This window comes from Peromyscus maniculatus, chromosome 12 (assembly GCF_049852395.1).
Source record: "Peromyscus maniculatus bairdii isolate BWxNUB_F1_BW_parent chromosome 12, HU_Pman_BW_mat_3.1, whole genome shotgun sequence".
Lineage (NCBI taxonomy): Eukaryota > Metazoa > Chordata > Mammalia > Rodentia > Cricetidae > Peromyscus > Peromyscus maniculatus.
The window spans coordinates 34,525,816-34,553,597 of record NC_134863.1 but is presented as its reverse complement, the minus strand read 5'-3'; the positions used below and the strand labels follow the sequence as shown (position 1 = coordinate 34,553,597).

The 27,782-nt window shown below is 43.8% G+C and overlaps 1 protein-coding gene across 2 annotated transcripts in view; it reads left to right on the top strand.

The window, feature by feature from the left end:
- Positions 1 to 2,162: 2,162 nt before the first annotated feature.
- Positions 2,163 to 27,782, top strand: part of Tigit (T cell immunoreceptor with Ig and ITIM domains) — a 43,222-nt gene continuing 17,602 nt past the window's right edge. The window contains exons 1-2 of one of the 2 annotated variants that reach the window (XM_006975799.4): positions 2,163 to 2,264; positions 27,600 to 27,726. In XM_006975799.4, coding sequence (XP_006975861.1) covers positions 27,663 to 27,726 — 64 coding nt within the window. In that variant the 5' untranslated portion in view covers positions 2,163 to 2,264; positions 27,600 to 27,662. Of the gene's footprint in view, positions 2,265 to 9,680; positions 9,947 to 27,599; positions 27,727 to 27,782 lie in introns of those variants that run through there. The other variant, XM_042259315.2, reaches the window with a different exon arrangement.

The following is a 27,782-nucleotide window of genomic DNA, read 5'->3' as shown; positions in this document are numbered from 1 at the left end:
AAATTCGGAAATACTTTTAGACTGTTGGTTCTTTAATTAGTGAAATCACTTTGACAAAGCTTGGCCCCATGTCTTGAAAGTCTCTTGAAAGCCAGGTTTTCTATGAGTACCAACAAGTTTGAAGATGGCTTCTTAAACAATACAACATTATTTAGCTGCATAGGAATGTGCTAGACCTCTGTTTTCCCTGGGGTAATCAAGGAAGCATGATAATTAATGTTCCAGAATCCTCAAAAATTGAAAGCCAAGCTCTTTGGACTTGGTAAGGAGGGGAGGCACCATGTGGAGAAAGGCTGCAAGGGTTTGAGCAGGGACCTCACCCAGTACCACCCCCTGGCCGAAAGAGAAATAAGGAATAAGAGGCCACTTTGAAGGTTCTGGGGACCACAGAGAAGAAAAGCATTGCTGGTCACTGACACACCAAGAGCTGGACCTCTACCGCGTTTGCTCCTCCTAGAAGCTATTTATTTACTCATCTCTGAGAACATGACTGTGATTGGTTATAACTTGACTTTGTCTGTAATTAACTACAACCCCCAAATAGAGGGCACACCTGTGAGGAGTTTCTGCTTAATTTGAAGTGGAAAGATCTACATCTAGTTGGATCTTTGAGGTAGGAAAACACCCTTGTAATCCAGATCTTGAGGCAGGAAGACAAATCTTTAAACGAGATCTGATTCGGGACATGCCTTCTTCTGGAAGCCTACAGCAGAAGGACATGGAAGAAGGAAGTTTTCACGCTTTGCCTGCTTGCTCTCACTTTGCTAGCAAGTCATTCCTTCACTGGCATTAGAGCCTACTTCCTTGGGATTCCAGTGTATCTTGAAGACAAGCTGAGTGTGGACTGAGCAACTACTGGATTTTTGGACTTTCCATTCATAGGTAACCATTGTTGGATTAGCATAGTCTGTAAGTCATTCTAATAAATCTCCTTTATATATATAGACAGATTCATTCTATAAGTTCTGTTACTCTAGAGAACCCTAGCAAATACAATGACTGACTGAAGAGGAGACAGTATAAAGCTGCTGGCATTGAAAGGCTCCCAGTGAGACAGGCTGGCGGGTTGACTTGGAGTGAATACTTAAATTGTCTTGTCTTTCAAGAAGGCTTGAACTTCTATCTCCAAAGTTGAGAAGAAGTGTCGACAGGCCGCCGATAACCTCTTAATTTTTATTTTATTTACTGATTTAAGGTAGTATTAGTATAATGATTCATAATTGAGAGCATGTACGGCGGGGATTTTTATTGGTATTACCTGCTCAATCACTGTCACAACGTATGCAAATATTGGGGTTCGAGAAATGAAGCATCAGGCAGACAGACAAAGTGGAAAAGCCAAGAGTATTCCCATCCAAAATCAGTGAAGTCAGGAGCCAAGGCAGAGGGCTCAGCATTGCGTTGCAAACAAGACCGTCCCTGGATGGGAGCCAGGGCATCTTAGGCAGCTTCACACGTGCTGGTCTGTCTTGGTCAGCACAGGTGCCCCTGTCCTCCATCTCAGGATGGCACACAGATGATGGAAAAGCTCTCTCTGACAGTGGTCACCGTCGGTCTCCGCTCTCAATGGCATTCCTTTTTAAGAGTTTCAGAAAGGCCAGTTACAACATACCTGTGCAGAATGGGCGATCACAAAATGAGTTAGCTGTGCTTAGTGGAAATGATTGTTATTTTAGACGAATTTCTATTTCAATATAGAGTTTCTAAGTGATAAATAGCAGCTTCAGGGTTGAAAAATATTTTCAGTCATCTGAACTGCCAATAGCAATGCGTGAAAGTCTCCTGAATATCTCAGCAGTTGCTACAATTAGGTCACATCAGTAGCTATACCCAAAGTCTCCTACGTGAGTGCTCTCAGGGAAGTTCTCACAGGGCTTCTGTGTCGCTGACACTACTGAAGCCATTACAAGTGACCCAAGTGCCATAACTGTAAACGGCCATCTGCAGTTCAGGGTCATTGGATACATCCGTGGTCAGGATGCTCCTTGTCCTTTCTCTGCCTCCCTTTAGCACTGAACATAAACACAGACCATTTCTCTAACATTAGACTATTTGAGCACTTAACCAGACTTTCCAAAGTGTTGGATATGGCAGAGGGACTCCCACATAGAGAGTGACTTATACCCCAGGCTTCTCTTTTAGTTTAAAAAAAAAATGTCCTAAAATTGGTTCATGGTGATGGTCACTTCTGTGAAGGCACCGAATTGGCCAGGCTCGCTGGGCCCCTGGAACCTCATCTCTGTCTCCCAGAGCTGGGGCGGCAGGTAAGTGCTACCACACTCAGTTTTTTTCCTCGGGTGCTGGGGGTCTGGAATGAAGTCCTTGGGCTTCTGCAGTGGGCACTTCATCCACGGAGCCATTGTCTTGGCCCTTAACTCCACTCCAAACTGGGTCTGCAGAGCTAAAGGTAGGAGCTGAGGCACCACTTGGCTGTGCAGATCCAGTCCCACAGGGTCACAGCAAAGTCTGTAAGAACCACAGCTGTCCCTCGTCAGTATCTACTCCCATCCCCTCAGGAGATATTACATCCAGATGAGTTCACTATAAAAGTGTGTGCTCTGTACTCCAGAGCTGTTCTGTGGAAAGTCAGCAGGAGCAGAAAATTCTCATTGTTTAGTTTTAGGATCTGGCCCTTGAATCCAGCTACAACCACAAAGGATTGGAGTCTGTGGCTCTGAAGATCCGGAGCAGGTCATTTCCATCTGGGATGTCCCTATCATCTCAGATGCTTGTAAAATTCTTTTCTTCCTGGTACTCTGTTCTTCATGAACTCACTTATGTCGAAGGCCTGGAGACTCTCTGGGATTTATAAGATAGGAATGTTCAGGTCAAAAAGCTCTTGGTTTGCAAGGTCGGCCTACCACACTGTATAAAGCACAGAGAGGAGAGAAGGGTCCCCCATGTGAAAGACTCCACACTTCACTGCCATAATGAGACTGTCGCTCCACAGTGTCTTGCTGAATCTAACAAATCTCAGGGCAGGTTGAGGATTTTCAAGAAGACCCACAGTAAGAGGCAGAATTCGTAGAAACACGATTCCATCCGTAACTTCAATTTGAGCTTTAAATGCTGCTGATGTATAGACCTCTGGGCTCCGTTTTAATTTAGTGTACCATGGATTCTCTACCTCCAGAGTGGCAGGTCACTTGCTAAAGTCAGATCCCATTTTGGCAGTATTGGATGATCATGCTGCTAAGATCTTGGTGACTCACTCCTATTTCCATCCTTCCCAATAAACTACTCCTGCCATCTACCATGGGCTAAGGTGGGGAAGAAGAGGTCCTGAATGCAGCTCATACTAAAGTCCAAGCTGGGGACTTCCCAAGCTATGCCTTCTCATTCATGTTGTCCTGGCCCTTGACCATAGTTCCTTATTTCCCTGTTCAATTAAAAGCTGTTTTAATGGTTGTCCAAAAGTCTCACAGTTGTCAATTAGAAGAGCCTGGCACTAAGAAGGGTGTTTTTATTTGATGACTTTATTTGAGGTCCCTTTGGGGAGTTTTTGGCTACTCTACAGAAGAAACAAACAGTGTACATTTGGAGATGGCTTGGGTAAAGACAGGGCTGACTGCTTTGATGCCCGTCTCTGGGCCTGAAACATGACAGACTGATGTATTCCAAGTCATTCTCTCTACTCAGATGCTCTTTAAGACAGTACTCAGGTTGTGTGTGTGTGTGTGTGTGTGTGTGTGTGTGTGTGTGTGTGTTTATTGTGCCATACAGGTTGAAACTCTTCCTGGGAGCTGCTATCTCATAATGCTTCATCATCTGATACTCAGAGCAAGGTTCTCCTGAGGCGCCTCCCTTTTAACTTGCCTCATGAAAGAGGAGTACACATCTCTCAAAACACCCACCTGCTCTTGCTGTGGAATAATCCTTTTTTTTTACATTGTGAATATGTGTACTCTCATTGGATTAATAATTGGCCAATAGTTAAGCAGGAAGAGGTTAGGCAGGAGAGCCAGATTGAGAGGACTCTGGGAAGAAGGGCAGAGTCATGAGGAGTCACCAGACAGATGCAGAGGAAGCAGGAGATGAACATGCTGTGTTAAAAAAAAAAAAAAAGGTACTGCCATGTGGTAGAGCATAGACAAGAAATATGGATTAACTTAAGTTGTAAGAGCTAGTTAGTAACAAGTCTAAGCTATCAGCTGGGCATTTATAATCAATAATAAATCTCTGTGTGGTTATTTGGGAGCTGGTGGTCCCAATCAAAAACTCCACCTACATGCTCTGGTCCCTAAGTATTTGTCAAACAGCCTCTTTTATTTATTCATTAGAGTTTATATGATGGACACTGGTTCTGGCCAAGATTGAGTAACTCTGTTTCTCACTAGCCTTTCCTTTTGCACCTTAAAGAAAAAAAATCCTGCACTAACCCAAAAAGTCCAGGTAGCCCCTGAAAGAGCACTGCCTCAGACCTGCGGATATGATGGGTTATACAGCGGTGCACTCTCCAGGTTTCTTTTGCTTCCCATATATCCTGAGCTGCTGGCTACAAGACAAGTCTACAGCTCGGGACTCTCAATAGGCAAGGACAAAAGCAGCTCTAAGAGCAGAAACGCTATTGATAACATTTGGTTTCCTTCCTGCAAATACCCTTAAAAGGAATACAATGACCAACTTGTGGTGACAGGTGTGTGGCATACAAAAGAAATGAAGGGCCCAGCAAGACAGCTGAGCAGGTAAAGGTGCTGGCAGCTGCCAAGCCTGAGGACTTGAGTTGAATCCTTTGGACCCACATGAAGGAAGGAGAGAATTGATTCTTGCAAGCTGTCCTCCATCCTGGACATGTAAACCACAGTGTATGTGCATAGGTCTACATACATACATGTACAAAACAAAGAAATAACATGCAATAAAAATGTTCAAAGTAAATGAAGAGAGACAAGACTAAAGAGCTAGGCAGGGCTTGTATATGCATGGAACCCTGGATACTGGATGGAGCATACTTACTTAGAAGTTTGGGTTTGTTTTGTAAATATAGAGGAATTGCCAATATAATTCAGGGAATAACAAAAAGTTCAGATTTGAGTGTTAGATGTGTTGCTTGGGGAGATAAGGGGGCAAATTGTATATTCCAGTGATAGAAAGCTGCTATTTGGGCAGGGCATTGGCGATGTAAAGAGGGGGCTGAACTCCAGGAATTTAAGGACTTAAAAATTAGATATCAGGGGTGGTGGTGATGAATGACTAAGGTTTCAAGGATGACTCGGATGTTTCTAAGTTGGATAGAACACCACCAACTAAGGTTGAGAACATGGGGGAGTGAAGTTTGGGGATGGTAGTGTTGATACAGCTTTGAATATAGTCAGTTTGATATAACCGTGAGTCATTTGCGTGAAGAGTTCATCCATGTCATCAGTTGTACAGTCTGAGGGAAGCTATCTAGACATATTAGCACCCAGTTAAATTTGGGTTGACCGCTTGTGGCTCCTGAGTTCAGGAAACACAATCATGATGTACCCATAATTTTCTGCTGGAGCACAGACTGTGTAGATCCAGAAGGGATTTTAGATGTTTGTAGAATCAAGTTTGCAAACAGGGATAGTTTGACTTCTTCCTTTCCTACTTGTATCTGTTTGATTTCTCTCTCTTGTCTTATTGCTCTAGCTAGCACTCTAAACACTGTACTGAATAAGAAGGTAAGAGTGAGTAGCCTTGTCTTCTTACTCCTGAATTTTGAGAAAATACTTCTAAATTATTAATTTAATTAAAATACTTATTAAGTATTATAAATTATTATAATTATTATAAATTATTTTAATTTAATTAAAATACTTCACATTTAGCGTGTTGGCTATAGATCTGTCATCTATAGGCTTTATTGTAACATCCCTTTTATCCTAGTTTCTTTAGGGTTTTTTTTTTTAAATCATGTTGAACTTTAAGGCCCTTTTTCATGTCTATTGAGATAATGATGTGATTTGTGTATTTTAAACTATGTTTGCATCTGCAAGATGAAGCAAACATGGATCATAATGTCTAGTATTTCCAATATATTCTTGAATTTGATTTGCAAGTATTTTATTGAGAATTTTTATGAATATATGTATCAGGGAAGTTATCCTATAGTTTTTTGGTGGTGGTTGTAGCTATCTGGTTTGGTAATGCTCTTTCCTTTTCATATTGTGGACGTTTGGGAAATATCAGCATTCTCCCTCTGTAGCTGGAGCTTTTTCTCTCCAGGTCCCACCAAGCCCTGGCAGTCCGACAGTCCACTTATAAAATAAACACACAGATGCTTATATTATTTAAACTGTTTGGCCTAATGGCTCAGGCTTCTTGCTAACTGTTCTTACATCTTAAATTAATCCATTTCTATAAATCTATACCTTGCCACATGGCTCATGGCTTACCGGCATCTTCACATGCTGCTTGTCATGGCAGCAGCGGCTGGCAGTGTCTCCTCCCTGTTCTCTCAATTCTCCTCTCTGTTAGTCCCGCCTATACTTCACACCTGGCCACTGGCCAATCAGTGTTTTATTCATTGACCAACCAGAGCATTTGACATACAGACCATCCCACAGTATCTCTCCCTCAAAGGGTTGGCAGGATCCAGCAGTGAATCTGTCCAATCTATGCTTTTCTTTGTGAGGAGACTTTTTTATTTTATTGCTTTGATCTCACTGTTTGTTATAGATCTATTTAAGTTGTTTTTATCTTCTTGATTTAGTTTTGGTAGGTCATATTTTTTAGAAGGATAAACAGTTTTTCTAGATTTTTCCATGTTTTGGAATACACGTTTTCAAAGTTCACCAATGATTCTCTGGACTTTATTGGAATCCATTGTTTTGTTTCTGACTTTATTAATTTTGGACCCCTCTTGGTTTCCTTAGGTTAGTTTGGCTATGGGTTTCTTAGAACCAACTTTTGGCTTCATTGGTTCTATGTATTGTTCTTCAGTCTGTATTTCTCTAATTTCTGCTCTGGTCTTTATTATTTCTTGCTACCTACTGTTTTTAAGTATCCTTTGTTCTTGTTTTCTAATGCCTTAAGGTGCATCATTAGGTTATTTATTTGAGATTTCTGACACACACACACACACACATACAGATACACACACACACACACACACACACACACACACACACACATATAAATGTAAGCACACAAAGCCATAAACTTTCTTTGTAGAACTACCTGCTATATCTTAAGGGTCTGGCAAGCTGTAGGTGAATAAGTAAGTTCCTAGCTAAAGAGAGACGCTGCTTCAAAGAAGAAAAGAAGACATATGTGCTTGAGAAATAACAACTGGGGCTGTTTTCTTGCCTCCATTGGCATGTGCACTTATATATTCACATGCACACACATAGGCACATACAAGAAATATTTTTAGATGGTGGTATTACTGAAAGCAATATACAGTTTCAATGTGATCTTCTGTCAAAATTCCAATGACATTCTTCACAGAACTAGTAAAGACAATTATACAATTCATTGTAAACACAAAAGATCCTGAATAGCCAAAGCCACCCTAAGCAGAAAGAGAAATGCTGGAGGTATCACAATATTCACTTAAATCACAATATAAAGCCATAGCAACAAAAACAGTATGGTTCTGGCACAAAAACAGATGTGTAGATGAGTGGGATTGAATAGAAGACACAGAAATAAATCCAAATAGCTATAACCACCTAGTTTGTCTGTTTTCCCCCCAAAAGCCATCACAAACATACATTGGATCAAAGACAGCCCCTTCAACAAACGGCACTAGAAAAATCGGGAATCCACATATAGAAAGATGACTCTAGATTCATATTTCTCATCTTGCATAAAATCTATTCAAAATAGACCAGAGGTCTTGATGTAAGGCCAAGACTTTGAAACTGCTAGAAGAACACATAGGTAAGATAAGCAAGGATCCTGTGAAAGGATTCCAATAGCTTAGTAATAATACCAAGACTTGACAACAGAATTACATGAAATTGAAATGCCTCTGTACAGCAAATAAAACAACTACCAGACAGAATGGAAAAATAAAATCTTGGCCAACTACCCACCAAACATTAACGTGTAAATTATATAGAGAACTGTAAAAATTAAATGCACAAAAGTACAATCTAGTCAGTAAACTAGCTAATGAACTGAACAGGTTCTCAAAAGAAATGCAATGGCCAATAAGTACTTGAAAAAGTGTTGAGCCTTCTTAGGCATCAGGAGAACACAATTTCTTCTGCTTTAAGAAGTCATCTCATCCCAGTCAGAATGGCGACCATTAAGAAAACAAAGACAAGCCGGGTGGTGGTGGTGCACGCCTTTAATCCCAGCACTCGGGAGGCAGAGCCAGGCGGATCTCTGTGAGTTCGAGGCCAGCCTGGGCTACCAAGTGAGTTCCAGGAAAGGCGCAAAGCTACACAGAGAAACCCTGTCTCAAAAAACCAAAAAAAGAAAAGAAAAGAAAACAAAGACAAAGTGGGGATGGTGTCATGGGCCTATGAGGATGCGGGACTAAAGTCTATCCGATTGTGCAGACAGATGTGGGGACGGGACATTCCCACTACTGCCCATGAGCCAGGCCTTCCGTGAACACAAAGGAGGAAGACGGTTAATTGAATACTTTGAATCCCAATCCTTTTGCCTCTGTCTGTTGCTGTCTGCATCTGGCTCTTAGAAATAGGCATTGCTATCTCTCTGTTCCTCCATCAGAAGGCAGGGCAGGCTACTTAGATTCTGCATGTTTCTCAAAACAGGGATTCTGCATCACCGGTGCCCTGGAGCAACTTTCAGGGGAAAAAAGGTGAAGAAACACTCCTCCCCTTCCCCTCATCGCCGCCACGCTGTGTTGTCATGTACTAGCTATTAAAAGGCTTGGAACAGGGCGAGGAATGAGACACTTGTTTTTATTTAAAGCCTCGTCTTTAAAATCCAGGTTGTGTGTGAGGCTGGAGTGAAGATAGATGGAGTCAGGTGATGCGTGCTATTCAGGATGGGATAGAGGCAGAGATTCTGAGAACCTGGGCTTTGTTCCTGGAACAGCCTGTCCCAGCCTCACACTGGCTACTCTTAGGAAGACTTCTCCCCTGGGCTTTGTAGTTGCTCTGGTGAATGGGTTCCAGCAGGCCTATCCAACCTGGGTCAGGTGTACCGATCCCTAAACCTCAGCAAAGGGACCCATGATGGAAGAAGCTGGGTTGGCTTCAAGACACAAAGTGGTTGCTTAAGGTACAGGAAAGTGGAATTTGAGCCCAGAACAAAAATTGTTTAGAGGACAAAAGAGATCACCAAAGACCTAGGGCACGATAAATAAATAAATGGGCTAGGGTTGGGGACTGTGAAGTCAGGGCTTTCTGTGACCAGACTCCACAGCTAAGTCAGAGAGGAAACACCCATTGTGCCAGAGTTGCAGTGTATGGACCACCAGGAAAGAGTTAATTAAAGGATTAATGAGGCCAGCTTTTGTATGGGCCTTGAGGGGACCATCAGTTGTTATGGCCTGGGCCACCTCCACCAGTTCTGGTGAAGAGAGAGGCACCCAGAGCACCTCACTCGGGAAGTCACCAAGTTCTTTTCATCTTGGTCAAGCTGCCTAGGGGTCAGGAACCTCATGAATGACATAGTTAAACCATAAACAGCTGGTGGCAATTTAAGAAACAGCCCCAAATTCTTTTAGATTCCTTCCACTTGAAGGTCTCTCTTTGAGCTCGGGTAGGTTTGTGACTTTACTGAGCACAGCAGAATGTGGGTATGTGACTTCTGTGGCTAGGTCATAAAAGGCCATACCCAGCTCTGTGGGATACCAGCCAAAGTGTAAAATGTCTGACCTTACCAGATAGCCAGGATAGAGAAGTCAAGGGTGAAGGGGCTTCAGCCAGTAGCTATAACCAAGGCCAGGCTGTGGCCGTCTCCACCGCTGCTATGATTTGAATTTGAACAGGCTCATGAATGTGGACACTTGGCCCTCAGTATTTTGAGAGGTTGTGGAGACAGAAGAACTCTCCAAGAGGTGGGTGAAGAAATGGGTGACCCGGAGGTGGGGGTTAGAAGTCACAGCATGGTCTTGCTTAGGGCCTAATTTCTTTTTTCCTCCTAATACACTGAGATGTAACAAGCCTTGGTACAAATCCTTGCTGCCATAGCCATGCTCCTGACACTCTTCATGAGGTATGTCCTCTCAAGCTGTCAGCCAGAGTAAACCCTCCCTTCTTTAACTTGCTTCTTCAGGGTTTTTTTATTTTGTTGTTGTTGTTTTGTTTTGTTTTGTTTTTGATCGCTGTGTTGAGAAAAGCAGCCAATAAAACCAACCAAGACACAGTGCGATCAAAGCCCTTTTAGACCATCCTGTCAGCTCATCTGTCAACTGAGTCTCACTGAAGGGTATCAGTGGTTGTCACATGGGGAGCGGTGAGCACTGGTATAAGATGATTAGTGCCTTCTTTCCTCCCCAAATTCTATGTTAAAATCCTTCCACCCAGTACTTCAGCACGCTGCTGTGTCCGGAGATATGATTTAAAGAGGTGACCCCAGTAAAATGGGGTCATATGATAAACCCTAATTCTGTACTACTTTCTCTTTTTCCATTTTTTAATTAAAATAGATTTTCTTCATATGATATATTCTGATTGCAGTTCCCCTCCCTCAAATCCTCCATACTTCTCCACCCACCCAAATCCACGCCATTTCTTTCTCTCTCATTAGAAAACAAGCTGCCATCTAAAAAAGTAATAGTAATAAGATAAACAAAAACAAATAGGCCAGAATAGGACAAAACAAATAACATAAAAGAAAGAGCCAAAGAAAAAGCACAAGAAACACATATCACATATAGACACAGACACACACACTCTTGCACACAGAAATCCTAAACTTCTGATTAGCATTCTCATTGGAAGAGGAGAATTGAGGACGGACACACACACACACACACACACACACACACACACACACACACACACAAACACGTGTGTGCGCAATGGGCATGCAGAGACACAGAGAAAATGCTATCATCTACAAGTCAGGGAGAGAGTCCTGGGAAGCAATCAGCCCGGCCAGTGCATTGTTCTTGGCTCTCTAGGCTCCAGGACTGTGAGAGGATCTATTTCTGTGGTTGGTGTCTTTGCTTTGTAACTTGCAGTTCATCATTATGCAGCCTGAGTAAAGTAGCACACACACTCAGCTGAGGATGCACCACCCGCAAAAATGGTGATAGTATCATTGTTATTTTAAGTCATAAGTTTGGGGCTACTTTGTTCCACCAGCATGGTAATGAGCTTGGACTTCAAAATTCCCCTTGAGTTTTCCTTCCGAATTGTCTGTGTCAGAGGAACTGCAGCAGGGTGGACTTAAGGAGCTGAGGGAGACCTGTGGAGAAGATGGGGCTGAAGGCCAAGGGCCCCAGTTGTGGCTTGTGGTACTTGAGATCCACTAACGGAGGTTTAAAATGATGCTCTCCGTTGTTTGAGAAAAGTAGAGAAATTACGTTCAGTGCTGCTTTATAGAGCTATTTCGTGGATGTGCCATTAGGTCAGGTGGGATTCCTTGGAAGAGAGAATTACAGCAGCAGATTGCAGGCCCAGGGCCCCGTCTGACCCAGATTCTGAATTTTTAAAAGAGTGATTATAGCTCTGGAGGTGGGGGTTAGGTCTCAGGGCCTCCACCAGGAAGCGGTTTTCCTTAGCCAAGGGGATATTGCATTACAGCTAATTACAGGCTGTCTGCTAAGATTTTTCTAATTACTCCATTTGCATTAGTCTTGATTTCTCAAGGAACCTGTAAGGATTTTGAAAGCATCATGAGGACAGGGACATGTGTCTTCATTTTTGCTTCCAGGCAGAGCTTCCCTCAGTACAGATATATCCCAAAGACACCGATCAAACGAGGGCAAGCAGCCTTCCATGAGGTACCACAAGTGAATGTGGACTGTGGGTTGGTTCAAGTTCAGATTTTACTTCTTATCAGCTATGGGATCTGGGCCATATTGTCTGACTTCTCCATTCCAGGTCCCTCAGCTGCCGAGTGGAACATTAATATGATTTGTCTCACGAAGCACTTGGAGCAATGCTTGATGTCTAAGAAGTATTCGTTTCACCTTAGCAAATATTTACATTAATTGTACTGGCTAGTTTTATGTCAACTTGACACAAGCTAGAGTCATCAGAGAGGAGGAAGCCTCAACTGAGAAAATGCCTCCATAAGATCAGGGTGTGTGAAAGCCTGTAGGGCATTTTCGTAGTGATGGATGTGGGAGGGCCCAGTCCACAGTGGGTGGCACTACCCCTGAGCTGGTGGTCCTGGGGCCTCTAAGAAAGCAGTCTGAACAAGCCATAATGAACAAGCCAGTAAGCAGCACTCCTCCATGGCCGCTGCATCAGCCCCTAACTCCAGGATCCTGCCCTGCTTGAGCTCCTGTCCTGACTTCCTTCCGTGACGAATATTTACATGGAAGTGTAAGCCCAAAAAATTGTTTCCTCCCCAAGTTGCTTTTGGTCATGGTGTTTCATCATAGCAATCTTAAACCTGACTAATTAAATATTATTTTGTTTTCAAAGTTCAAGAGCTTCTGAACACTCATGATTATCAGGTTTGGAGCTTGGGGTAAGGAGGGGACAGGGATGTAGGCAGGTTCAGTAGGAGTTAGAGACCATAGCTTTTGGAGAGACCCCAACCCCAGCCTGGCTTTATGTGGGATGAGTGGATTTGCACAGAGGTTTGTGTTCTGGCACATGGCAGGTGCTGAGAGTTTCCAAGGCATGCCTGGCCACTTCTGTCACGACCTTCCATCCCCTCACCCCCAACTGGACAAATCCCAGCTGCCGACCTGACTCCCAGAAACCAGAGACAGAGGCTTCACTACAGTCAGAACAAGGGCGTTGAGAAACGAAAAGCGAGCAAGATAATTAGGTAGTGCTTAATTAGAACATGGGGGAGGGGATTAACTGAAAAGTAGACCATAATCAAGAAGCCCTGAGCACAAGAATGAAATGTTATAGACGGTGTACACCAGCTCCCATTTCTCAGATGCACGGGTCTGTTGTTTCGTTTTCCCCCCAATTGAGCATCGCTCAGCCACATACTCCCACTCTGATATTTTGTCTCACCATATGAGCAAGTTGAGGGACACGTGACTGAAACCTTTGGGTAGCTCCTTAGATACTATCATGATTAGAGGGTATTTGGGCTGGACCCCCTCCCTCATAATCAACAGCTTGTAAGGTCAAGGGCTAAATCCATACAGACTATAATTAGTGGTCAGAGCAGTCTGGTCTTTGGCCCCGGCAGGAGCCATGATGTCCTGAACTGCCCTAAAGGTCTTTAACGGATAACTATCTAAATCTTGCTCCTGGAGCCCTAAACCTGATATCAGATTATGTTGCAGCAGGAGGCTTTCTGATTAAGAGCAAGAACATACCATTGCTCTGTAATGGGCCTATCTATCTATCACCTGGACAGGAAAATGCCCCTCTCAAAGCTGTCTGTTGCAGAGACTTTAAAATAGTACAAAAGCATCCTAGAATGTGGATGCAGTGATTTGAATAAGATTGGCCCCTATCGGGTCATATGTTTGAATGATTAGTCACCAGAGAGTGAAAGGATTAGAAGGATTAGGAGGTGTGGCCTTGTTGGGGTAGGTGTGACCTTGTTGGAGGAAGTGTGCCATTTGAGGTTGACTTTGAGGTTTCCAAAGCCCATGACAGACTAATTTCTCTGCCTGCTGCCTACGAACCAGAATGTAAAGCTCTCAACTACTGCTCCAACATCTGCCTACAGCCATCATGCTCGCTGACTAAACCTCTGAAGCTAAAAGCCAGCCTCCAGGCAAGTGCTTTCTTTTGTAAGAGTTGCCTTGGTTATGGTGTCTCCTCACAGCAACAGAAAGGAGACTAAGACAATCGAGCAATGTTCCTCTTGGCCATTGTCTACCCAACTCCGAGAGAGTGACTTACTCTGCTTAGGAACATTGTATGTTGTCTTCTCTGAATTCTTTGTGGGGATTACAGGACCTAAGAAGCTGAGGAGAGCCTAGAGCAAAACCACAAGCCAAAAGTAAATCTTTCATTCCTCTACACTGCCACAAACAGTCCCGAAAGACCCCTTCCCACTGTGCTGTACCTTCAATCTGTAATGTTCCCCAAGGCCCTTATGTTAAAGGCTTTTTTTCTCAGCCTGTGGTGCTGAGAAAGTGGTGGGGTGGTGGCGGAAGTTTTGAGGAGTTGAGCCTTGAGGAAGGAAGTTAAGTCATTGAGAATGAGCCCTTATAGACATTGATGGAGCCACTTCAGGGTAGAGTCCTTAATGTACCTCCCCCATAATGATCCACTGTCTCCAACTAGGCCCCACCACATAGATATTGTTCACTTCTCTCTCAATAGCACCATCAGCTAGGAACTAAGCCTCCAACATATGAGCCTTTGTGAAACATTACAGATCCAAACTATAGCAGAGACCATGCTGGGTTCAGCTGTATGTGAAAATTCCATGTTGGTATTGGTCTTTACGAAGCTTGAGTTTACAGGAGAGATGAGGTAAATTTAGACTATGGCCATTTGTAGCTCCTGAAGCCACATCTATATTTTGATTTGTGGTTTTCACTCCCTGGAAGAATTTTACCCATCGGTAGTTACCCATGCCTTGATCATTTTTTACTTACTTTTTGAAGATTTTCCTCAGATATTCTGGAAGAGCAGCTCTAATTGAGCAAGGCAAGAAGTATATAGGTCTGCACACTAAAATTTTTATTAAATACACACACACATACACAGAGAGAGAGAGACAGAGACAGAGACAGAGACAGAGAGAGACAGAGAGAGCCAGCTCCAAAATCACAACATGGAGACTTACTATCAATTATCAAAGCTTGGTTGATAGCTTAGGATTGTTTCTAACTGGATCTTTTAAATTAACCCATATTCCTTAATCTATATTCTTTTATGTGGCTCAGTTATGTTTACTCTGTAATGCCCATGCTGCTCGCTCTGCATCCTGGTGTCTCCCCTCTTATTTTTCCAAGTGTCTTCTGTGCCTGGAAATCTTGCCTAGCTGTTGGCCATTCATCTTTTTATTAAACCAACCAGAATGACGCATTTTCACAGTGTACAAAAATATTATTCCCCAACAATTTATTCTGTGTGTTGTGGGACAGGGGGCAGGTGACGACACTTGTCACAGTGTATGTGTGGAGGTCAGGACAACCTATAGGAGAAAGTTCTTTCCTTAGACTATGTGTGGCTTTAGGGGTGGACCTCAGGTTGTCAGCTTGGTACCAGGCACCCTAATTTGGTGAACTGTCTTGCTGGCCCTGAGTGACTATTCTGAGAAGGTTCATTGTGGAGCAAGAGGCTGGCACTTGCCCTCACCTTCCAGCCCACAAAAATCATGGCTTCCTTATTCGCTTTGACGGGAGCACTGAGCATTTATATTTATCCCTCAGCTCTGCCTGAGCAAGAGAATAAATTACATGTATCAATCTTTCTTTTTTCTTTTTGTTTTAGGCAGAAGCTTGGGAGGAAGCAACCCCTTTTTTGATGAGACTGTTTATCTTACCTTCCCTTAATCCACAATACCACTCCCATCCATGCCCATGCCATAATATATATTCTTTAACATTCATGCCAGCGTGGTCTAATGTTCCATCCCATGAGGTTCTTCTCAGGAGCATAGGAGACTAGGTACAACACTGCCATCATGACTTCACTGGGATTGGCTTCATGCCCGTGTTGTTGCTGCCTCTGCATGTGCTCTCATATTATTTAGCTGTTAGCTTCTTGCTCTGAGTTTAGATATCCATGCTTCACCCACACAGTCACCCATTGGTCTCCTTACCTGATCCAGATGACTGTCCTGTAAACACTCCTTCACTTGTATGAACCGGCCATTCACAATTATGTGTCCTGTATTTCATATTATTTTTGTTTGAGTATAAGTCTTTTAACAAGCTGTAAATTCCTGAAGTGAACTTCTTCTTTGCATCCACCATGATGCAAGGTAGCCTTGGAAGTCCATGCTTGATGACTGACTGATGTGATGGAATGTGTTAGTGCTGTTAAATTTGTTATCAAATCAAGTGGCCTTAGCTCATACTCATGGCTGCCTAGTCTATATAAAGAACTTGGCTATATATGAAAAAGATCTCTTAATTATTATGACATTTTTTTTTTTTTTTTTTGGTTTTTCGAGACAGGGTTTCTCTGTGTAGCTTTGTGCCTTTCCTGGGACTTACTTGGTAGCCCAGGCTGGCCTCGAACTCACAGAGATCCACCTGGCGCTGCCTCCCGAGTGCTGGGATTAAAGGCGTGCGCCACCACCGCCCGGCTATTATGACATCTTAAATTAATTATATACTTCCAAGTATGCTTTTTAGTAGTATGAATGATTACTATGCTGAGCAGTATTTATACTTAAATGTTTAGTAGTTCATGGACAAGACAGAGACCGTATCCTAGCATATCCAAACTCATTTTTACTGTTCGTCCCTGTCAGCTTTACCATTGGTGACCCTCCTAATGCAGTGTGCAGTTTGCCTCTAATCACCCTATGCCACTTTTGGATGTTTTAAAAGAAAGAGACCTGGAATTCAGTCTTGAAATAGGCAGGATTCTCCTTGTGAGTCCCTTGGTGTGTGTCCCACATCTTCTACCAGCTGACATGGAGGGTTTCCTGTGTCTTCATTTTGGTGTTTTATTATGAATCTCAAATTCACGGAAGCAGAAAGATAATGCCCACATTACTGTTACCTAAAGTATCAGTCGATATTTGTTCTCCTTTCTTCATTCATTTGTTAGTTAAAATATAGACATATTAAGATATTCCATACTTAAAAAATGTTAATAGAGCCAGGTGGCAGTGGCGCACGCCTTTACTCCCAGCACTTGGGAGGCAGAGCCAGGCGGATCTCTGTGAGAAACCTTGTCTTGAAAAACAGCAAAAAAAAAAAAAAAAAAAAAAAAAAAGTCAGTAGAAATCTCCAAACATTATTTTTCTGTATGCTATCGTTTGAATCTTGGATAGCTCCTGTAGATAAAGGCTTGGCCACTAGCTTATGCTACTATTTACTGGACAGTGATGGAACCTGTAAGAAAGGGGTTTAGTGAAAGGAAATCAGATCACCTGAAGTGTGCCTCTGTAGGCCATACCGGCCCTCAGCCTCCCCCTACCCATCCTTTGAGGCTACACCATGAGGTGGCAAGCCGTCTCTGCCATGAGATCCCACCATGAATTATTAGCGGTAAGGACAAGTGACCTCTGAAGGTGTGAGCCCGAATAAGCCTTTCCTCTTTAAGTTGATTAGCTCCTGTGTTTTGTTGTTGTGACGACAAACTGACTAACACTAACACTATGCATCGTTATTATACTGCTTTGGGTTGCTGGGGTTGTCATAACAAATTACCACAGACTGGTTTTTCTAGCACAAATCTTAAAAGGTCTTATTAATAAAAACAAACCCAGGGCCTGGTATTGGGGTGAATGCTGGAAGATCAGAGAAGCAGAACAAGCCACAGCCACCTCACCTTGCCAATTCCTCAGCTGATCCTGTTTCCTCAGACTGGAAGCCTCTGAGTCCTCATCCAGAATGAATCTCAGCTGAACTATTGCTCAAAAGCCTAAAAGCTTAACCAGGCTCTAGTTCCTGGTTTTCACACCTTATATACGTTTCTACTTTCTGCCATCACTTCTCGGGATTAAAGGCATGAGTCACCATGCCTGGCTGTTTCCAGTGTGGCTTTGAACTCACAGAGATCAGTATGGATCTCTGCCTTCGGAATGCTAGGATTAAAGGTGTGTGTGCCACCATTTTTTGGCCTCTGTATCTAGTGGCTGTTCTGTTCTCTAACTCCAGATAAGTTTATTAGGATGCACAATATTTTGGGGAACACAATATCACCACAGGTTTTCTTAACCAACAAATAAGAATTTCTTCCAGTCCTGGAAACTGAAAGCAGGAGAGGAAGGTCGTGCAGGCTTGGTTTCTTCTGAAGCCTATTTCAACTAACGGCTTGCAGATGGTTGCCTTTCTGCTGTGTTCTTGTGGGCTTATCACTCTGTTGTCTCTAGTCTGGTCAGATTAAGACCACCCTAAAGACTTCATTTTATCTTAATTACCTCTCCAGAAGCCCTATTTTAGTCATATTCTAAAGTCCCACCTTCCAACAAAAGAATTTTTGTGGAACACTGCTCAGTTAATTATACACACTAAGATTAGTTTGCTGTTATTATTAATGTCTGATCTGTATTTCATTTTTAATGTGTAATTGCATCAATTTTATTAACTAAAGCAAATGAAAGGTATCTTTATGATGAAAATATACAATTACAGATACAGTTTTAAATGTCTATCTCCTAAATAACACACAGCATTTAAAAATTAACTTTTACTTATTATTAGCGTATGTCTGAGCACATGAACTAGCGGCTTCCTTGTGATGCGTTCGCACCTGTAGGTTTTGGTTGCCTACCCTCCATCCCTTCCTCTCTTGTCTCTTCCAGCCCCATCCATCCCCACCTAAACCCTTGACCCCGGCACTCTCATTTTCATGTTCCTTGTGTTCCGGTGCCTTTCTTCCTGCTTTCCCTCAGAGCTTCATTCCTTCCTCTGTCAGAGGAGTCCTTTCTAGTTTCTTGCCTCTGCACTCCCCCCTATTCCCATGTAAATATGCATACATAAAAATGAGAAGCATGATCTGCATGTGAGTGGGAACATGAAGTGGTAACCCTTCTTGAGCCTCGCTTACTATTTTCCAGTTCCCTCCATTTTCCTGCAAATCCATAATTTCAATTTTTCCTTTATAGTTGAATAGAATTCTGTTATGTATATGTACATTGATTTCATCATCCATCCACTGGTTTATGGAGGTCTAAGTTGATTCCATTTATTAGTTGTTGTAAATAGAGCAAAAAACACGTGGGGCAGGGGGCGTGGGGTCCCTTGGCATCAGCAACATCTGTATTCTATGCAGTTTTCGTGTGTGTTGGGTATGGGGAAGGGGGGAGTGGGAATGTTAGTCTTTTCCTGATAGTTCTCCTGGACCCCTCCACGCTCCATCCTCCATCATGGCCTCTTCTGGTCCCATGCAAGCGCCCGCCCGTGTATGGGAGAGCTGTGCATACCTCCCTGTAAGTTCCTACTGCTTCCTCCCAGGCAGTTTAGTTTGAATTTGTGGTGCAGATTCTTGAAGGCTTGCAAATGGGCTCTGTTTCTCAGCTCTCCTGCCCGCTTTTTTTTTTTTTTTTTTTTTTTTTTTTTTTGGCAAAGATCTTCCCTGGCTTAATAAATTTGTCTGTAGACCTTGTCTCTTGTAGTATACAATATACGGTAATATGCAGCAAAAACTCACTGTATGTTATCTTGACGACTTGGTTTTTCATGATGTTTTAGTGGGGCTTCTAATTCAGTGTCTACCCAGAAGTCCCATTTCCTCACTTTTGATGGGTTTATCGCAGCACAGGTGGCTGGTGGGGGCGGGGAGGAGGGCGGTATAGAAGTCAAGGAGCAGCCGAATATCCCACCAAAGGAAAGACAAGTGCTGAGTTTCAAACTCATTTGGAAGGATGCTTTCTTGAGTGATTGCTATTGCTTTTAGATCCAGTTCGGTTGTTTCTCTTCAGTATTGTTTGGTGGTGACTTCGGCCTCTTTAGTAAGGGTACCAGAATTTCTGAAGGCCTCATCCTCATCACTAGGCATCTTCCCAGAGATCCCACTTCCTCATACCTACACGCTGAGGTTCCCATGTCAACTTTGGCTAGACACAAACATTCAGACCACAACATATATTTTTGGATATAGTTACATATAGGTATTATACTTCGGAGGAAATTCCTCTTTCAGCCCAATCTTTTCTTCCCCAACCTTCTGTTCTCTACTATAACTAATTAGTTTAAAAATCATTTCTGGTTATTTCTTATAATTTTTACAAGATTCACACATATTTATAAATGCATAATCAAATTTTTATTTCCATTTTCTTTCTTTCCACAAAGGTCTCAACTCATTTTTCTTTAGACAAGATCTTACAGGATTCACTATGTAATAAAACACTGGGTTCAACCCAATTTTCCTTTTCTCTTTCTTCTTCCTTCCTTCCTTCCCTCCCTCCCTCCCTTCCTCCCTCCCTTCCTCCCTCCCTCCCCCTCCCTTCCTCCCTCTTTCTTTCTTTCTTTCTTTCTTTCTTTCTTTCTTTCTTTCTTTCTTTCTTTCTTTCTTCCTTCCTTCCTTCCTTCCTTCCTTCCTTCCTTCCTTCCTTCCTTCCTTCCTTCCTTCCTTTCTTTCTATCAGGCTGGCCTTGAACTGACAGAGATCCACCTGCTTCTGCCTTCCAAGTGCTGATATGAAACATTTATGCCACTATGCTTGGTTTCATTTTCATTTTATTTTATGTGTATGGGTGTTTTGCTTTTATGTATGTCCATGCAGCACTTGCTTGCTTCGTGCCAACGGAGGCCAGGACAGCGAGTCAGATCCCCAGGAACTTGAATTAAGGACAGTTACAAGCTACCCTTTTGGGTGTTGGGAATCAAACTCAGATCCTCTGGATATTAGCTACTAAGCATCTGTCCAGTCCCATCAAACTAATATTTTTAAAATAGTTGTCTAGTTTTTCCACTGTATAAAGTTTCTAGTCTATTCAATTATTCCTCTATTAATAGATACTTCATTGCTTTTTAACAACACTTGTAAACCTAATGCTCTAATAAGGAATTTCAGTCATGTGTCATTTTATATTTTTGCATTTACTTCATTGAAGATACAGAAGTAGGATTTCCGGTTAAAGGGTAAACATAGCCGTAGTCTTGGAAGATGCCAATGAATTTCTTTCTGAAGAAGTTGCATCATTTTGCCCCCCTAACAACAACATACACAGTATGAGTTTCTTCACAGCCTCCCCAACAGAATCCACTATCAAATTTTGATTTTATCAATTTGATTGGAGGAAAACAGGCATCACAGTGTACCTTAGATGCTCACCTCTCCCTTTAAGACTGAAGTTGAGAACTATCCGTGTGATTTAGGAACACTGGTATTTCTTTTTCAATGCACTGTCAGCCCACTACTTTGATACATTAGGGGTTGTTGGCCTTTTCATTTTGACTTCTGGGAATTCTGTATGTTAAGGGACATCAGTCACTTTTTCATTGTTAAGATGAACTATCTGTCAAAAGGGACTGCAGGAAGGCTTGTTCTGCTCACACTGAGGCTCTAGGTCCATCATGGTGAGGAAGACACAGTGGCAGGTGTTGGAGGCAGCTGGTCACCTGCACCTGTAGTCAGGAAGACACAGTGGCAGGTGTTAGAGGCAGCTGGTCAACTGCACCTGTAGTCAGGAAGCAGAGAGAGATAAATTCTGGTGGCCAGCTTGCTTCCTTCTTTTTATTCAGTCCAAGATCCCGGCCTAAGGAATGGTACCACCCACAGATACAGTGGATTTTTCTACCTCAATTAACCTAATGTAGAAACTCACCAGACACACCCAAACCTTCTACACTGTTGGTTAGAGTCTGAGTATAAAGGATGCTTTTATACAAAACATGCTATTGTTTCTTTTCTGAGGTTAGAAGACCCCAGTTAATAAGATTCATCCTAAGTCCACCCATTTTCCTGCCAATTTTGTGATTACATTTTGTGGCTACAGGGTTTTAAAAGAATTTGCCTGTGTGTTCAGGATGTTTAAAATATATTTTGGGAGCCGGGCGGTGGTGGCGCACGCCTTTAATCCCAGCACTCGGGAGGCAGAGGCAGGCGGATCTCTGTGAGTTCGAGGCCAGCCTGGGCTACCAAGTGAGTTCCAGGAAAGGCGCAAAGCTACACAAGAGAAACCCTGTCTCGGAAAAACCAAAAAAAAAAAAAAAAAAAAAAAAAAAAAAAAAAGAAAAAAAAAAAAAAAAAAAAAAAAATATATTTTGGGGTGATGAGAGGGCATCTGTCACCAAACCATATGACCTGAGTTTGACCTCTAGGACCCACGTGGTGGAGGGAGTGAAAGGACTCTCTCCAGGTGTCCTCTGACCTCCACACCCATGATTTCATGCACCCCTCCCCCCATACATATGGATAGGAAGTTCACTGGAGCAAAGTTTTCTTTCTATGGCTTTTGTACATCTTCTTCTGGCTCTTCCCTCTGCCTTTGCAGGTAAGTAGACGTTTTCTTTCAAAATAGCTGTTAACTCTTTACTAGCTGCATATAGAGAGACTATTTGTTTATTTATCCTAATCTTATATACTGCCAGCTTACAAAGTGTTGTTGCTAATGGTATTTTTTTTAAACCACTGAGTCTTTAACACACATAATCAGCTATAACTAGAAATAATTCTATTTCCTTGTTTCTAATTATACCTTTAAATGCTGGTCTTAATTGGATTGCCTAGTACTCCCGGTACTTCATTCCTGATTTTAGTGGAAATACCTATAGTGTTTTGTCATCAAAAGAGACATTAGCTTCGGAGCTGAGTGTACATAATTATGCGAAGGAAGAAAGAATACATTCATTTTTTATTCTATTGAGCATTTTAAAACTCAGTCATGTTTTTTTCAGGTTTCTTATTATAATAAAAAGAAATGACCACATGCTTTAAAATACAGATATAATACTTAATACTAATGGATTTCCTAGTTTTCAATCCTTCTCGACATCCTGGAATGAACCCTACCTAATCATTGTATGTTTTGTTTAATACGTTCCTGAGTCTGTGTCAGGATATTGTTTTGAGAATTTTTCTCTCAATGTTTTGAAGAAAGATTTAAATTTAGTTGTCTCTTATTGTTTATAATCCTAATGATTTTTGTATTAATTTCCAGTTCATGGAACTAATTAGGAGAATTTCCTCTATGTTCACACCGGTATGTTTTTGGTAACAGAGAAATACCTGTTCTTTAAAGGTCTTGGTCCCCTGTGAAATCATCCAGGCTTGCCATTCTCTTTGTTGTGGTGGAGGGAGCCTTTTGTGATTAAGGGTTGTTGAGAAGTTATGCCCACTTGTGCCTCAATCCCAGGACTAGTTGTCTTGGATGACTATGGAGTAGGAAGTAGGACTCCAGGGGTAAAAATCAAAGGCAGGTAGGAGGAAGGGGTGGTTAGTGTTCTTTAACGGCGCACTTGCTAGGGTAAGGATGCACAGTGACGACAATTATTTACTTCACCAAATTTAGGCGGATTGTGAACCTTCTTAACCCATCCGTGCGCTCTCCTCTAGAACCCAGTGTTGGCCTGGAACCCGGCAAAACTCACTTGAGCAAGAACCTTCTTCCGTACCACACTGCTTATCTGACCTGTCTCCTCCACCACGTCTCAGGTGGTGTCTGGTCCTCCTCCACTGGAACCTGCAACAACTCTGTTAGGCCAGTGTAGGAAGAGGTCCACTTAGCCTGAGGCTCCTCTTTGTACTTTCCAGGCACTGTGGCCTCTGGTGCCTTCGCTGTTCCTTCCCAGCTGCACATGTGGTATTTGGAGTTGATCCCAACTCTTTGCCCCCACTGCCAAAATCCCATTTGGATATCTCTAACGATATCTATGATGATGTTCTGATACAGTGTACCTGACCGTGCCTCGGCAAGTGCGTTGAAAAGTTTTTCTAACTGTACAACAGTGTCATGCAATTTCTGGAAGAAAAGGGAAGGGGGTCATCGAGAGGCAGACCTGTGGCAAGAGGCTGAGGGCAGGCTGAGGCGGAGGAGGCAGGGTCAGCCGCTGCTTCCTGGTGACTTCTGACTCGGCATGCCCGTCAATTCTAGGGCCTTCTGTCCTGTTTTCACAGCCAGGAAGGCAAAGGAAGTCCACTGAGTGTGGCGGCTTATGGGAGTGGTAGGGATCCAGTCATGTCTCCCAAGGGCACTTGAACAACAACCAAGTCAGAAATCCTCCGCTGTATTCGCTGTGAGCCGCTCTTAGCCATAGGCTCCAGGGCTCACAGGCTTGCTCATAAGCCTCAGATCCTAACCATGCCTTTTGGATTGAGTCTCTGATTTTCTGAGGCGGCTTCAGGTCTGCCCCATTGGGCAGACATCTCCATCCACAGGTAGCTTTGTGATGGTGGACAAGGCATGTTCTTCCTAGGGTTGAGGGTGGCTTGTTCCTACCTCTTCTCTCTTGGCATCCTGCAGAGGGTAGGGTAAGCAGAACCTCTTGCTGCCCTCTGCCATGATGCAGGGGTTGGGGGGTGAGGGTGGGAGTGCAGGACTCGCAGGAGGTCCTAGTCCTGGGGACACTGAGGCAAAGCACCTGATAAGAATTGGGCCCCCGGCCCCTCTGTCTCTAGGGTTGTTTCCTTTGGTTAGAGGCAGGGACTTGAGGGACAAGACTGCTAGAAGAGGTCTGGAGCTCCTGTCACTTTTTCTAAGGTGGGGGTGGGAAGGGGTGGGCTGCTGAGAGCTGAAGCTCAAAGGCACTGCCGAGTGAACCTGGGACAAGTCTCTAGCCTTGTGGATAGCATAGTCACTCTGAGCTCCCTTTCCCTTGGAGAGGTGGCATCTGCAGACTCAGGTTTTCAAGTCTGGTCCTGAGGAACTGGCTGGGGCTCAGAGCTCACTCAGGGGCTACGAACAGACGTCTGGGTATTGTTTTACATCTAGGCAAGTACTTTTTTTTGGGGTGGTGGGAGGTTTTTTCAAAACAGAGGTTCTCTATGTAGCCCTGGCTATCCTGGAACTCACTCTGTAGACCAGGCTGGCCTTGAACTCAGAGATCTGCCTGCCTCTGGAGTGCTGGATTAAAGGTGTGGGCCACCACTGACCAGCTAGGCAAGTACTTCTTGCGCCTTCCTAGGCAAATATGAAATCCTCCCCCAGCACCTATCTCTGCCCCCCAACTTCCCCCCAACTCCAACTAGCTTCAGGAAGGCTGAGCAGACCTTCAGAGTTCTCTGTCCAATATCCAGGAGTGTCAAAGGCAGTACAGGTCTCATGTTAGCTCTTTCAAGTTGAAATTGGAGTCAGCTCCTGATGGACCTCAGAGGGTCACATTTTGCTCTAGGAGCCACTGACTGGCCCCAAAGCAGACCAGGCCTGCTTCCCTGATTTTTAAAAGCATGCCAAACAAGGATGACTTTGGTCTCAGACATTTGGTTCCACAGTCTGCTTATTGTTACCCTGACTGACTCTGAAGGCCAGCGCTGGTTGAAATGCACTTGACCACGTTCCTCTTCAGAAAAGGTCTTTTGAAAAGGATTATGTTATTTTTATGTGTGCGACTGTATGAGTACACACCACATGTCTGCAGGTGCCCACAGAGGTAGGGAGGAGGGGATTTGATCCCTTGGAGCTGAAGTTACAAACAGTTGTGAACCGCCTGGTACAGGCACTAGGAGCTAGCCTCGGGTTCCCTGGATGAGGAGCACATGCTCTTAACTGCTGAGCCATCCCTCCAGCCACCTCAGAGAAGTCTTAAAAACATCTTCACGTACATTGTTGTATGAATGCGTATATGTGTGGGTGAGTGGGTGTAGGTGTGAGGGTACACACATACCACAGGCTGAGTGTAGGGGTCAGAGGACAAGCTGTGGGAGTCAGTTCTCTCCTTCCGCCACGTGGGGCCCAGTGATCCAACTCAGGTGGTCATGCCTAGTGATGCTCACCCCTAACTACTGAACCATCTCTCTAGGGCAAGAAGTCTTTAACTTTACCTAAAAAAAAAAAAAACAGCTCTTAAGTTTTTACATTTCTTAAATGGATCAAGTCTAACAACTCCTTTGGCGTCTACCCACACCATTATGCAAAAGCAGGCTGTTCATTTTTCTGGCCATTTTCTGTGTATTCCTACTCCCTGCTCTTACATCGGTGGTTTATCTGCCTGGGTGACCAAGTTTGGCAACACTCACCTTGTCCAGTCCTGGCATCTTACCCTGGACATGTGTTCGGTCTTACTGCTGCTTCAGCTGAAAGACATTTGGATGTTAAAAGGTTATGGAGAAGCCAGGTAGTGGTGGCACACACCATTAATCCCAGTATTTGGGAGGCAGAGTCAGGCAGATCTCAGTTCAAGGCCAACCTGGTCTACATAGGGAGTTCCAGGACAGCCAGGGCTACACAGAGAAACCCTGTCTCAACAAAACAAAACAACAATAGCAAAAGGTGTCAGAGATACATTTTTATACGAGCCTTGAAGGTTGGGCTTGAGTGGGTATGGAGAAGCTGGTAAGGCAAACACTATCTAAGCGTCTGGAGGAGGGGCATAGGCATGCATGAGTCATGGTATAGATTTGCAGAACCCAGGGAGGGGAAAAAACTGATCTGAGATAGAGAACAGGAGCCTAGATGCTGAGGATGATTTGTGCACTTGGTGAAATGGGCGGGACATGGGGCTTGGGTGGGAATGCAGATTTTCAGTACGCCATGGGCATGGCCAATAGCGCTCTGTCAAGAGCCTAGGCAACAAGTAAGTGTGTCCCCTCCAACTCCTCTTGCCAATGGCTTTACAGAGACCAAGCTTAGTCAACTCGAGTGCTAACCGATACTTGCTCACTCTCGCATCTTGAGAGCCTGATGCTCGTTGGCACTCAGGAACTTTTAAGTGTGGGGAAAAGAGGGAGGGACAAGGCAAGATGCTGCTCTTCATTCATTTCTGTTGCTGCTGCCCTGACAAAAGGCAACTTAGAGGAGAGAGAGAGTTGAGTTTAGGCCACAATGCCAGGCACCATCTGTTACTGTGGCAGAGCCACGGTGGCAGGGACTTGAAACAGCTCCTGGTGTCATATCCACGGTCAAGAGCAGAGGGAAGGGAACGCACGCATGTCTAATACTCAGCTAGCTCTCTGCTCTTACGTAGTCCAGGGCCCAAGATCGGGAAATGGAGGCACCACTTTCTGGCTTGGTCTTCTCCCTGTCAGTTAAGGCAATCAACACATTCTCCCACAGACACACCCACAGGCCAAGCTGATCTAGACAGTCCCTCCCTGAGACACTTTCCTGCTAATTCTAGCTTGGGTCAAGTTGACAATAAAGCCTAACCCCAGTAGATAGGTCAACAGCTGGGCCTAGTGAGCAGCTAAGAGCCTTAGATAAGCGTGGCTAATGCCTTTCTTGGTCACCTCTGGGGCTCACTCTTCTATACCTCAACTCTCATGGGTCAACAGCTTGCAGAAAAGCTCACTTTTCTACTCTCTGCTTATTCTATTGCATTAGGGAAGCTGACCCTCAATGCAAGCAAAGACAAACCTGGATAGTAAGAGCCCAAAAGGAATGAGAGTTGAGGAGAGGGCTCTTGAAAGGGAGAGTTGCTGTTTGCCCAGGGCCTTTGTCTCACCCATGGATTGTCCCTCGCCACTAGAGTCTAAATCCAGTGATGGTTCCGTCAGTGCCCACAGCAAAGTTTCTCCTGTGGCTGCACATTCTTCAGCAGGGCCATGGCAGGGGGACCTGACTCATCAGAAATAGTTCCTCAGAATCCTGTCCCTCACCGAGGCACCCCTTGAATGCTTTAGATGAAAGCTGGTGTTTCAAAAAGTGCATCAAGGTAATGTAAAAACAACAGATTGCCTGCGAGTCACCCCAGACCCGTAGCCCTCTAACCACATGTTCTGTTGATTTTTCGCTGTGTTTCCTTCACGGCCTTTCTTGTGGCTCACTCTCTGCCGCTTGTGTACTTGCTGAGAGCATTCTCTGTTTTGACGCTGCTCGTACCTAACTCAGTTTTTCCGAGACCCTCTTCTCACAGGCTTAGTTTCGCCTCACACCTGCAGTGGGCCAGTTTTCAGTCAGAGGAGAGGCCACATCTGCTTCCTGTAGGCCCTCTGGTCAGAAGCATGCATGGCTGGCTGCTTCTGGTCTGGGTCCAGGGGCTGATACCAGCTGCCTTCCTCACTCCAGGTAAGGCCAGCAAACCTAGCAGAGCAGGGGAGGCGGGCTTGGCACAGAGACCAGGG